The sequence below is a fragment of the Pyrgilauda ruficollis genome, unplaced genomic scaffold, assembly GCF_017590135.1.
Source record: "Pyrgilauda ruficollis isolate IOZ18807 unplaced genomic scaffold, ASM1759013v1 scaffold69, whole genome shotgun sequence".
NCBI classification, from domain to species: Eukaryota; Metazoa; Chordata; class Aves; order Passeriformes; family Passeridae; genus Pyrgilauda; species Pyrgilauda ruficollis.
Genome location: NW_024528710.1, coordinates 147,178 through 159,744, shown reverse-complemented (window position 1 = coordinate 159,744; position 12,567 = coordinate 147,178). Strand labels below are relative to the sequence as shown.

Here is a 12,567-nt window from a genome sequence, read left to right as displayed (position 1 = left end):
GCCGCGAGGGCCGCGCCGCGTCGCACCCAGCCGGGGTAAGCAAGGGGAAGATGGGGGTAGAGCGGGCGGGGAGGCCCCAGACCGCGTCGGAGGCGCTGACTGCGCTCTGTCCGCACAGGGTCCCACGCTGCCGGCCGCAGGCCCCGCGCCGCCGGTACCCGCTGCCTGAGGCCCGGCCGGCCGTGCCGCTGTGCTTGCCCGCCGCCCGCTGGGAGGGCGGCTCCCCCCGCAGCACGCCTTGGGCCCGCCGTGCCGGGCCGCTCCGCAGCCCCGTCACCGTGAGAATCGCCCCGCCGGCCGTCGGCGTCCCCCGCTCCCCGGCGTGAGTACGAGGGAGACCGGGACACACCTGGGGGAGCCCGGTTATCAACCGCGGTGGGGAGCAGGACACACTGTGGGGTGCGCTCAGCCGACTGTGCTGTGCCCGGGAGCAGCATCCCATCCCGACCGCTACCATGTGGCTGGGGGAATGGTGCTGTCCAAACCTCCGGGAAGGGCTGCAGGGGAGAGCTGTGTCCTCCGTTCTGTGTGGGGATCAGACCGGGGACCCCAGCCTGCCTCACACCTCACTCTGCTCTGTTCCACAGTCTAGAACAGCTGGTCTCGCCTCTGGCCTTCCCAGCCACCAGCAGCCCTGACCCATGTGCGAAGGAGACTGTGCTGAATGCCATCAGGGAGAGCAGGAAAAGGGCTGTGGAGGAGGAGGAGAAGGACCACCAGACTTTTGGGAATGATCAGGAGAGCAAAAGAAGGTAAAAAGGGAGCAGTTCAAGTTGCAGCCAGTGTGTTGGGAAGGTCACAGATGGGATTCTTGCTCCAGAGGTGACAAATGGGATGTGTCCCAGAGTTTGCCAGGCCCCATGAGACCTGGAGTCAGGGCTGGAAAAGTACTGTGAGAAGTGAACTGCAGAGCACACCCTATCCATCACCCAGCCCTTGGTGCTGCATCTAAAAGTCCTCCTTTGCAGCTGAAGGAATGTGGTTTAGGTGTAGGTCCAGTGTGTTACCCTGCCTGGCTGGGATGTGTTTTGGGAAGCCTGAGTGGGTAGTGGCTTGTCTCCTCAAAGGGGTTTGAAGACTGGAAAAGCATGGTAGGAAATGTTGGTATCTGCTGTGGGCTCTGTCCTTCTGTCAGCCGTAGACTCCCAGGAGAGATGGGATTAGCAGGCAGAAGCATTGCACTTGGAGAGCTCCAAGCACTTCCCTTGTGAGCTGATCTAGCAGAAGGAGGTAAAACAAAAGAGTAAATGAGACACTGTCTGCTGCTTTTGTTACTCAAGGTCAGCAACTTCCATCCCCGAGTTCAAAGGAGGGAGGGTGCTGTGTTTTTGCCAGTGTCCATAGGAACAGGGACACATAGGAACATAGGACAAGGAGCAAATCTTGAGAGCCATGGTCTGCCAGACCCTTTCCAACCACCCAGCCACAGCACTGCCTTGCTCTCCCACCCTCCTGCTTTTCCTAGAATCACAGGATGATTTGGAAGGGACCTTAAAGGTCATCCAGTGCCACCCTCTGTAATAGGCAGGGACACCCTCCACTAGACCAGGTTGCTCCAAGCCCTGTCCAACCTGGTCTTGAATGCTTCCAGGGTTGAGGCAGCCACACTTTCTTTGGACAGCCTGTTCCAGGGCCTCACCACTCTCAGAGGCAAGAATTTATTCTGTATGTCCAGCCTAAATTACCCTGCTTTCAATTTTAAGCCTTTCCCTCTTGTTCTATGACTGCACTTCTTGATGCAGTCCTTCTCCAGTTTCTTTGTAGGCCCCTTCAGATCCTGAAAGGCTGCTGGCATCTCCCCACAACCTTCTCTGCTTTAGGCTGAGCAGCCCCTGATGTCTCAGCCTGTTTCCATAGGGAAGGTGCTCCAGTCCCCTTACCGAATTTGTAGCTCTTTTCTGGACTTGCTCCAACAGTTGCCTCACCCTTCCTAGTGCTGTCCATGGAGGCTTTTCCATCTGGGCTGGGATGGGGAGCTGAGACGCTGCTTGGGCAGTGCCTGGGGCATTGTCCTGCACTGGGGCTGCTGCTGGAGATGGCCCAGGGAGCAGAGCAGGGTAAAGCAGGGCACACGTCTTCCAGCACTGAATTCCCATCTCTGAATGCTTGGCTCATTGGATCTGAGCCCCACAAGTGCCAGTCAGGACGACGACAGAATGGGTGCACAGACAAGATCATCTCATTTTTCTTTAAACTGTTTTTGTAATACGCCAGTACACAGCTCTGCCACAGAAGCCAGTAATGTCTGGCAAGCATGAGGAATGGTTGTAGGTAGAAAATTTTGTGTACTTGGTGGACAGAAAGGAGCTGTGTCAGCTGGAGAGTGTGGGACCACCTGTGCCTTGAAGTCAGCTTGCCCTGGGCTTGAGGGGAGTGCCTGGCCAAGTGACCAAGTGGCAGGGTTGTCCTACACCTCCAGTTCCACTTTACAGCAGGGTGTCTTGTGATTTTGACACTTCAGATCCTCATGAAATCAGTGGGAAGGGGAATTCAGTTTTTGGCTTGAACTGTCCAGAGCATGGATTAGGAAGAGGTCAGAGGTGGGAAGTTCAGAGCTCAGGTATGTTCAGAAAGACTGAGCAGCTCATTTCTGGAAGTATTTTGGCTTAGAGTAATGGATTTAAGCAATTTTATTTTTTTTACACTAAACTACTGTTTCAAGCAGGCAGCTGGAAGACCTCCTGGTGTTTGGGGTGAGGGTTGGTGAGGACAGGCCCACAGCAGGAGAAAATCAGCAGGGTATAGCTGGGGGAAAGCTCTGTCCTGAGTATTGGGTGCCAGGAAAAAAGCACTCTCTTTGGGTGCTCAGCCTGTCTTTCCCCAGGCTGGGAGAGGCTTCCACACTGTCATAGGCTTTCACACTCTCTTCCCACAGGCGCCACGACAGCAGTGGAAGTGGGCAGTCAGCATTTGAACCACTGATAGCCAATGGTGCCCCTGCTTCTCTTATACCCAAGTAAGTGCCCAATGGCCAAAAGCAACTCCTCGGATGGGAGGGAGCAAATGTCTGTGGGATCTGGAAAAGGGGGCTTGGGTTTTGCTTGCAGAGCCTGGCTTCAGGGCAGAGCAAGAGAGACTGTGGTTGTGCCTTCAGTCTGTCACCCTGTGACAGCAAGGCTGTGCTGCTGCTGAGAGTTGTTTCTAAGCAAGATTTCCTTCCTCCACCTGCCCTGCATGAAAAGGACTGATGGGCAGGAGCGGTGAGGAGCTCATCAAACCTTCATCCCCCTCCAGGCCAGGCTCTCTGAAGAGGGGCCTCGTCTCACACTGCCCAGATGACTGCTCCAACAAGAGGTCTCGCACCTCCTCCATGAGCTCCCTCAACAACACCTACGCCAGTGGGATCCCCAGCTCCATCCGCAATGCCATTGCCAGCTCCTACAGCTCTAGCCGGGGCCTCACACAGGTAGGGACACTGTATCTTGACATGCAGAGGAGACACTGTGTGGCAGGGTGTCTGGACCCAGTGTGACTCAGCCAGGCAGTCTCACCACCCTGGAGAACAGGTGAGCTGTGGGCCATGGGCCAAGCAGCAATTACTTGGTTTTTGGAGGAGTCCCAGGCTGAGCTGTACTGCTAATTTTACACCAAACCAAGAACAAGACTGTTTTCTCCTCTCTCCTGCTTCTTGGTCAGTCTGCTAGACTGGACAGATCTGGGTGAAGGAAAAAAAATGGTTTTGCTGTGCTGACATCTTTTCAGCAGGAGTCAGCAGTGTGGGAGCCATGTGTTCCCACTCTGACCCAGGTCCCACCTGCTGACAGTGTTGGAGCACTACTTGTGGCCTGGCTGGGCTTGCAGATGTGCCAGGGACACATAGCCTGGCTACTGGAGCTTTGTCTGTGTGGGGAAAGGTTTGCTGAAGGTGGTGGGAGAGAGGAGTTTGCTGGGGCTGCAGAGAGTCTCGCGCTTGCATTGGGATCCATCTACTTTGAGCTTCTGACAAGGAGGTGCTGCCTCCTGCCAGAGCAGCCCCACGAGGGTGTCCAAAGCAGTTGGGTGTCCTCTACCTGTGTCACACAAAGGCAAGGGCCCAGCAGTGTACTCCCTCCCTGGGCTCAGCCAGGGCTGGAGTACACTCCAGGGCCCTGGAGGCTGCTTGTTTCTTATCTGGCTTCAGCTTAGGGTGGCCAGATTTTGTGCTCCCTAAAATGTGGAGGGGAGGTTAAGTGGTGGTGAAGCAGGAGAAGCTCTGAGCTCATTGGGTTCAACAACCATGGCCCTGGGCAACGGGGCTTATTGTGGATGAGCAGGGGGCCTGTGCTCTCTGCCAGACCCATGCAAGTTACTTCTGGTATCTCTCTGCATTCCAGCTGTGGAAGAGAAGAGGTGTAAGCGTGTCCCCTCTGTCCAGCCCAGCATCCTCCCGCCCTCAGACACCAGAGTGGCCTCTCAAGAAAGCCAGGTAATCAGCTGGTGGCCAACCAGCAAGAGAGCAATCTTTCCCAGCCATCTTAGCATGCAAGTCCCACTTTACACTGGAGCTGGGGCAGTCTAGGCTCCTCTCCTACACATAATGATGCAGAGACCCACTTGTGTCAGTTGGCCTCCCTGTCACCTTGTCATGCTCTGGCGTGTCTAAGCTGTGTCGCCCCAGGCCCACTCCCAAGCCAGGTCAGAGATTTAAGGGCACAGGTTGCCACAGTAGTTATGGGGCCTGGTGGCATTGGCCTGGATTGCTGGATCATTAGGAAGAGACAGGCCCTGATTTTTGCCATGTCAAAGTCAAATCCCAGGATCTGTATTTTAGTACCTGCCTTGGAGCACAACCTGTGTTCTCCTCTTTCCCAAATCAGAGGAGCCTGAGCTTATGTCAGAATTAAAACTGACACAGCCACCTAGATGGGCCCAACCTGCAAGGGGCAGTGACTGCCATCTGGGACCCCCAGCTACCCTCCTGAGGCTGACTCATCTTGTGGAGGGTGCACAGGCTTAGCCAAGCTGAGTCTGGAGGAGGAAGCAATTCCTCTGCCTGGAGCTAGGCAAAGCTTTTGTCTTGAGTTCTGTTTGCAGGAGGCAAATAAACACCAGGGATACTCCTGCACGTCTTGAGCCTGTTCAGTCTCATCCAGCTCCCTGCAGACAGGGCTGGGCCCAGGGTTGACCATAACTGTCCCTCCTGCTTACACAGGGAAGAGGAGTCACAGCGTTCCAACGCTTCCACCCCAGTGAAATCAGACAAGGAGCTGCAGACTGAGAAAGGTAAGTGTAGGTGTGCCCCGACACTGCACCCCGGTCACGAGTGCAAGCAAGAGAGCAGGACAGGAGGCAGCTGAGGTCTGCAGTGGGATTGGCTTGAGGGGTCACCTGGAAACGTGCCATGTGCTGCCTAAGGCAGTGGCACTTCTGCTGGCCTCAGTGGTTGCTCTAGTGGGATTTCCAAGTGATAAGGGGGTGCTGACAGTTTGGGGTGCTAGCAGATGCCTGGGAGCTGGCTTGCAGTGGGGAGCTCCAGCTCTCAACCCAGCATAGGTCGGGTGTCAGCCTTGGTCCGCAACCTGCAGTAGCATTCTGACCAAATCCCAGTCTGAGCCTATTCCAATGCTTCCTCAGCTAAAACAGAGAGGAAGAGGAAATCCTCTGTACCCATGGCAGGTGGGCCTCATGATACAGTGCCAGCTGTGGCACGTGGTTTGGGTAAGGCAGCATGTTGGCACAATCCATGGAGCTAGGAAAGGGCCATCGCCCCACAGAGCCCCACCAGCCTCATGTCACGGACCTCCTGGATGTGAAGCTGCTCTTCAGGGTATCACAGCCTTGTTCTCAGCTTCAAACCGTGCACCCATAGTGGGGTCAGAAGAGACAGACCCGTCACTACAATCAAACACTTCTCTGCCCAGAGCTCGGCCTAACTTGTCTCCTTCTATAGTTGTGGAGTCACCAGTGTGGAAGAAGCAGAATTCCCTGAGCCCACCATCTGCTTCGGGGAGCAGCGGGAAGCGCAAGCGGAAGATTCCGTTGCTGTCGTCTTTCCGTGGGGACCAGCTGGTGCTGGTATGTCGCTGTCTCACAGCCCTTTTGGTCCTGCTCTGGCAATAGAATGTGCTCACTGCAATTTCTGCAGGGCTGGGGGCACACTGACCTGCCTGCCCTCAGGAAGGAGGCCCCGTCCTTGGTCGAGTGGGAAGTGACGCTCTCCCCAGCCCAAGTGTCTGGTGGGCTGTGCCTGGTTGTGCTACCTGCTGCCGGACCAGGTAATGGCCTGGGGAAGGCCTGCCGTGCCCTCAGTGCCACGCCGGGGGCCCACCAGTGTTGGGGACCTGAGTAGCTGCGGCAGGACCACCTGCTTCACAGGGCTCACCACAGACAGTCGCCAGCACACCTTCAGAGAGGCTCTGCCCGCTTCCCTGGGAAGGAGCTAAGCTGCTGCTGCTCTCTCTTGGCAGCCCCCACCACCTCAGCTGGGCTACTCCATCACCTCAGAGGACCTGGATGCAGAGAAGGCGGCAGTGCTGCAGTGGTTCAACAGTGTCTTGGAAGACAAGGCTGGTAAGGATGGGCTGGAAATGTAGAGGGGTAGGAACAAGCTTGGGTCTGGGGGTGCTTTTGATGCCTTCCAGCTGAAGAGATCTCATGCTTTGTGGTGCTGGGTGAGGTTGCCCAGGGCTGTAGGGTGTAGGTGCAGTTCCCCTGCCTGCTGGGAAGCTCTGCTGAGGGTTTGTTCCTCACAGCCAGTTGTGGGTCCTTATAGCTTGCTGTTTCACTGTAGATGCAGTCCCCAGCACCACTGCAGAGATGATGCCTGTGTCCAAGCCACCGGTGTTTGATGTGACCTCCCCCGGGCCTATGCCTGCCTCCACAGCTCCTGCCCTGGCCAGCTCCTCACTTCTGGACAGTCTGAAGAAGATGCAGAGCAGCCAGGCTGTATCCACAACACCAGGTGAGGAGGAGGAGGAGAGTTGGCACAGTGGAATGCCAGCAGAGTCAGGCAGGTGCAGCAGGAACTCCTCGTTGTCCCTGCATGAGGCAGCTGGCAAAACCTTCTGTGCAAATGCTCTGCTGGCAGCAGAGATAGCGTTCAGGGCTTGAGGGGTCACCTTTGGGGATGCTGAGCCCCTGGTCCTGCTGGAGGCTGTGGTAACTGTGGAGGGCTAGGTGTGATGGGAGCTCCAGGAGCCTTTGCAGCCATGGGTCAATACCTAGCAGAAGGATGGGCTTCTGAAGGTGTCCCCTTGTCCGTAAATAAGCTCTTTCCCCTTTCCAGACTCCACTGGAACTGTGGCAGCATCCCAACCACCTACGTCAGCTGCACAGCCACCTGCTTCTTCTGTGTCATTGGAGTCAAGCTCTCTGCCTGCCATTTCTGCTGACACCAAGCCTGTGCCTGTACTGAGCACACCTTCCCCCAGTGCTCCCCGTGCCCTGGTGGTGCAACCCCCCAGCAGCCTGGCCCCTCCTGTGCTCACTGAGCTGGGCCAAACCCCCAGCAAGCCTCCCTCCTTCCCAAAGCCAAGCATCCTATTCGGGATGCTGAACACCCCGCCAGCCAGCCAGCCAGCAGTGACTTTGGCCACTGCTATGCCCACCACGGCCACTGCTACACCCACTGCTTCCACTGCTGTGCCCACCCCACCCGTGTCCACCACAACCCCCATCTTCAAACCCATCTTTGGTGCTGTGCTGAAGAGTGAGAACACAGCAGTCTGCACGGCTGTCACTTCCACCACAGCCACCATGCCTGTAAGCTCAGGCCCTGCCTCAGTGTCCTCCACATCCTCCATATTCAAGCCCATCTTTGGCAGCATCACTGCAGCTTCATCTCCAGCGAAAGTCTCTCCTTTCGCCTTCAAACCCGCAGCACAGTCAGCCTCAGAGCCGACAACTGCCTCCACAGCTACTGTGGCAGGAATCTCGGGTCTTCCCAACGTCATCTTCACCACTGCGGCTACAACTGCCATTACCCAGAGTTCCTCAACGGATGCCGCCATTAAACCTGTCTTCAGCTTTGGACCAAACCCGCCTGCTTCCACTGGCCCTGCTGCCAGTGTGACTGTCACTGCTGCCACCTCCACCAGCACAACACAGCCCTTCCTGTTTGGGGGCCTCTCCAGCTCTGCTCCCAGCACAGAAACCAGCTTTGCCCCCTCAGGGCCTGTGTTCCAGTTTGGGAAGCCACCTCCAGCTGTAGTCACTGCCACCACCAGTGTCCCAGGAGGCCCTGCCTTTGGCCAGGTACCTTCATACTCAACGGTTGCTGCCACCACCATGGGCTTTAGCATATTTGGGAGCACTACACTGACCACCTCTGCCCCAGCCACCACAGCTCAAGCACCGCTGACATTTGGCTCCTCCGTTTCAGCTTTTGGCAGCTTTTCAGCCAGTGTAAAGCCACCGCCACCATACCCTGGCACTGGGGGCCAGCTCACCTTCAGCACTGGGGCTGCTGAGAGCCAGTTGCCCACCAGCAAGCCTGCTGTTGGCCCCATCAGCTTCACCCCCCCGTTCAGTTTCGGAGCCCCCCCGGCACAGTCAGTGGCTCAGCCAGCATTTGGCAGTGGTGCCCAGCCAGCCTTTGGCACAACCAGTGCCCAGGGCTCCTTTGGCACCAGCAGCACCCAGGCAGCATTTGGGACCACCACCTCAGTGTTCTCTTTTGGAACAGCCACATCCACCACATCCAGCTTTGGTGCTACCACCCAGACCACAAGCAGCAGCACTGGTGCCACTGTTTTTGGCACCACCCCATCTCCATTCACTTTTGGGGCCAGCACCCAGCCGGGCCCCTCCGCCAGCGCCTTTGGGATGGGTACGCCAGGCCTCAGCAGTGGGTCCCCAGCTGTGGCCTTCAGCTTCGGGGCTGGGCAGAGCGGGGCAGCCCCGGCAGCAACACCCTTCGGCTCATCTCTGCCACAGAGTGCACTGGGAGCACAGGGCCAGAGCACGCCCTTCGCCTTCACCATGACCAGCACTCCCAACAGCAAGCCTGCATTTGGAGGTGAGTCATTATGGAGTCATGGAATGGGTCATGTTGGAAGGGACCTTAAAGATAATGTTAATCCACCCCTCTGCCATGGGCAGAGACACCTTCCACTAGACCAGGTTGCTCAGGGCCCTGTCTAACATGGCCTTGAACATTTCCAGGATGGGATGGGGGCAGACAGGCCATATTGAGGGTCTAGAGTTGGGCAGTAGTATTCCTGATGGACCTTGCCAAGGCTCCCAGGGTCCCCAGCTCTGGTGAGGCCAGTGTCCTGCTATGCAGAGTCTTGCCATACAAAGGGAAGGCATTCCCATCACTCCCTGTAAGGATCCTTCCTGTCTGGGGAGGGGAATCCCTAAACTCTGCTCATTCGCCCCTCTGAAGGCATCAGCTTCGCCCATCCAAGTGTCCTGCAGGAGCCGAGGTCGTCTTGAGTCCTTAAGAACCACCTGTAACACTTTAGTGAGCTGGAATGCTGCCAACCAGCGACTGCCATCACTTCAAGCTTGCTCTCAGGGTTTCCCTAACACTTCAGATACTTGCTGCATATTCCCAGCTCCCATGGAACTGAAACCCATACAATGAGCAACTCCTTGATCTAGCAAGGCCAAGGTCTTTGTTCCTCCCTGACAAATCCTTCTTCCTTCTGTGCGGCCCTGCTGTTCAGAGAGCCCAGGGATTATCTGGAGAGTGTAACTTTTGCATTAAAAGGGCTTTTCAGGAGCAGAGGTTGGTTCTGGGGGATGGATTGTGGTGCTTCAGCCCCCAGAGAGCATCCTGTGCCTCCTCTGGGTGCCACCGGCTCCCAAAGGCTTTTTCTCCTTTGCCAACCCTGGCTCACAGTGACCTGTTGCTTTCCAGGAGCTCCAGTGCCCACCTTTGGGCAGGGCACACCTGTCCCTGGAGCCGTGGGCAGCGGAAGCGGCACCCTTTCCTTCAGGACACCCAGCACTCATGCCTCAAGCTTTGGAGGAGTCGGCACTTCCTTTGGTAAGGAGGGAGTTAGTGCTCCAGCCTTGGGGATCTCATGGGTCATGGTGTCCCCTTAGGCTGGAGACAGTGGTAGGGCCAGGTGTTCTCTGGGAGATGGCTCAGGGAGTACATGCTGGACTCTCGAGGGTGCCAAGCCTTCTGTTCCTCCCAGGGTGAGGATCGCACTGATCCCAAAGCTAGCAACCTGAGCAACCTTTCTGCTTCCAGGTTCATCCACTCCCGCCTTCTCCATCGGGGCAGGATCCAAGATGGGCACTCGCCAACGGCTGCAGGCACGGAGGCAGCACACCCGCAAAAAGTAACCCTAGTGCTGCTGGGCTCCACTGGCTCACGTGTGGGGGGCTCTGGACTGGAGCTGTCCCTGTGGTGGGACCAGGCCCCATCCCTGACACTCACTGGATACCATGCTGGGACAGGATAAGTCAAACGCTTGTTACTTGAACAGTTCCAGAGCCAAGACTGGATAAATCTGTGTACATATCCACAATGTTCTTTCCCTCAATTTATTTTGCCTTGTTTAATAATGTGTACATTTCTCCCCATTTGCTTCTTCTAGCTGTTTCCATGCCCCTCCCCAGCCCTCAGCCAGCCCCAAGGCCGTGTCCTGCTCAGAGCTTGGCTGGCGACATGCTGTGGTTCTGAGTTGCTGTCAGACAACATCTTCACCAAGTCCCGAAATCTTTCCCATTGTTCATCCCATGACCTGGTGAACATGGTCCCATGCCTGCCGCCAGGGTGGGTTCCAACCTGGCTCTGTTTTGGTGCCACAGGTGACTGGCATTGGTGCGGCTGGGTGACACCCCTGGGACCTAATGTCCTGCTACCTCCAGCTGAGGACATGTCATGGCCTGGGACCTGGGCTGGAGGCACGGGGTGAGGATGGGGGTCCCCCCACCCCTCTCCCATCTCCGCTGCTCTGTGGGGCTGTGGGCTGCCACCCACCCTGCTCCCCAGTTCTGCTTTATATGTGCTCCTGTTCCTGTTCTCACTGAATCGAGTTTGGAGGAAGAGCTAAACCGTGTGTGTGGCGGCATGTTGGTTATGCCGGATTTGCTGTTTGGAGTTTCTTTTTCGGGGCACCAGTCCTTGGGGGAAGACGTGCCCCGGCTAATTGGGTGTTGACAGTAGCATCACTGCGTGGCTGCTCTTGCTGGGGAGTTGTCCCTTCCATGCTGTGACTAAAAGGCAGCTAGGACAGGGGATTCCAACCGTGGCAGTCTCCACTCCCTTCCCCTCTCTCCTTCCCCTCTTCTGCACTTCAGAGGGCTCTGGAATTGCTCCCAGAAGTCCAGAGCAGATGCATTCTCCCCTCCATCCCAAATCCAAGCTGTTTTTCATTTTTCAGCTCATTTCCATCCTAGTGGGTTTTACTAGCTCCTAGGAACTGTGGTGCTGCCTCCCCTGTCCCCATCCAGTCAGGAGTGGGATTTCCACCCTTCCCTGCCTTGGAGCTTCTGTGGGAAGAGACTGCCAGAGCTGGGGGTCACCAGAGAGCCACCCCCTGCCCTGTCCCTGGTGAGGGATGGGCACTCCATTTCCAGGAGTGCTTTGCTGCCAGGTTTTTACTCTCCGAGCCGTGTGAGTGTGTGTGTTTGCTGGGATCTAAATTTAAAAAAAAAAAAAAAAAACCCAAGAAAAAAAAAACCAAAAAAAAAATCACAAATATTTAAACATTTTTTAACAAAATAAAAATTTATTTTTATATTTAAGCTAAATTGCCTTCAAATTCCTTCAAGCTTGGTTCAGTGAAGTTGCCTACCCCTAGCCCTTAGTGTTTAGCCATTCCCAACCTGGCTATGGCTGCAGGAATGCACTGTGCTGGGAAAGGCAGCTGCATCCTGCAGGCTCTGCCATGCTCCCCCTGCTGTTCATCATCCCCTTCCTTTAAAATGTGATGTATGTGGATGTGACTAAACCTTTTTTTGTTTGTTTTTTAAAGTTTTTAATTATTTCTCTGAGGGTGAGGAGCAGGAGCTCTCACATTACGGTGCCGAGTGCCAGGGTCAAGACATTTCTCCCAGCAGAAAGGGCACGTGATGGGCTCTGTGTGGCACAGAGGGGACACAGCCCTGTAGTAAGGGGACATAGAGGACCTCCAGGTGCTGGTGGGAATGTTCTGGCTATCACCCACCAGCATGGCTGAGGGTGCAGTGGGCCAAGAGCAGCCAGAGCTAGTACCTGCCAAGACTGACCCTGGGTGTCCTTTCCTCTGCCCCAGTTAGGATCCTGGGCCAGGAGAGCACCTGCTCCCTGTCCTTGAGGTATCAGGGTTTGGCCAGGCCAGCTCTGAGAAGAGGGGGATGAGCTGGGACAAGGTTGAGGGCAGCCGGGCTCTGGGTCCTGCCCCCAAGTAGCTGCCCCATGTAGTCCCACACACCCGTGAGGAGCCAGGCTGTCCCTTCCCTGCCTCACAGGCCCTGCTGGGAGAGCCCTTTGTGCTTGGGGGGAGGCTGGGTTTTAACTGACTGAAGACTTGGATCATTCCTGGTGTGGCTGATGAGGATTTTAGTGTGAATGTGCAATTTTTGTTTCCTTGCTTCTTACGTCTCTGGTTTAAAATAAAATGACTGTGTTCACTTGGCTGTGGCCACTTGTTTCCTGGGGCTGGGATTCCCAGGGCAGGGAGGTGCAGCGCCCTCTGGCTCAGGTGTCCT

General features: G+C 56.1%; 1 protein-coding gene across 1 annotated transcript in view; it reads left to right on the top strand.

The window, feature by feature from the left end:
* Positions 1-12,489, top strand: part of POM121 (POM121 transmembrane nucleoporin) — a 12,699-nt gene extending 210 nt beyond the window's left edge. Inside the window, 13 exon segments of the mRNA XM_041484886.1 lie at positions 1-130; positions 132-322; positions 588-752; positions 2,876-2,956; positions 3,235-3,406; positions 4,314-4,405; positions 5,132-5,202; positions 5,870-5,994; positions 6,387-6,489; positions 6,710-6,880; positions 7,205-8,935; positions 9,782-9,910; positions 10,121-12,489. The exon segment at positions 1-130 is cut by the window's left edge and continues 210 nt beyond it. Coding sequence (XP_041340820.1) covers positions 1-130; positions 132-322; positions 588-752; positions 2,876-2,956; positions 3,235-3,406; positions 4,314-4,405; positions 5,132-5,202; positions 5,870-5,994; positions 6,387-6,489; positions 6,710-6,880; positions 7,205-8,935; positions 9,782-9,910; positions 10,121-10,215 — 3,256 coding nt within the window. The 3' untranslated portion in view covers positions 10,216-12,489.
* Positions 12,490-12,567: the final 78 nt, after the last annotated feature.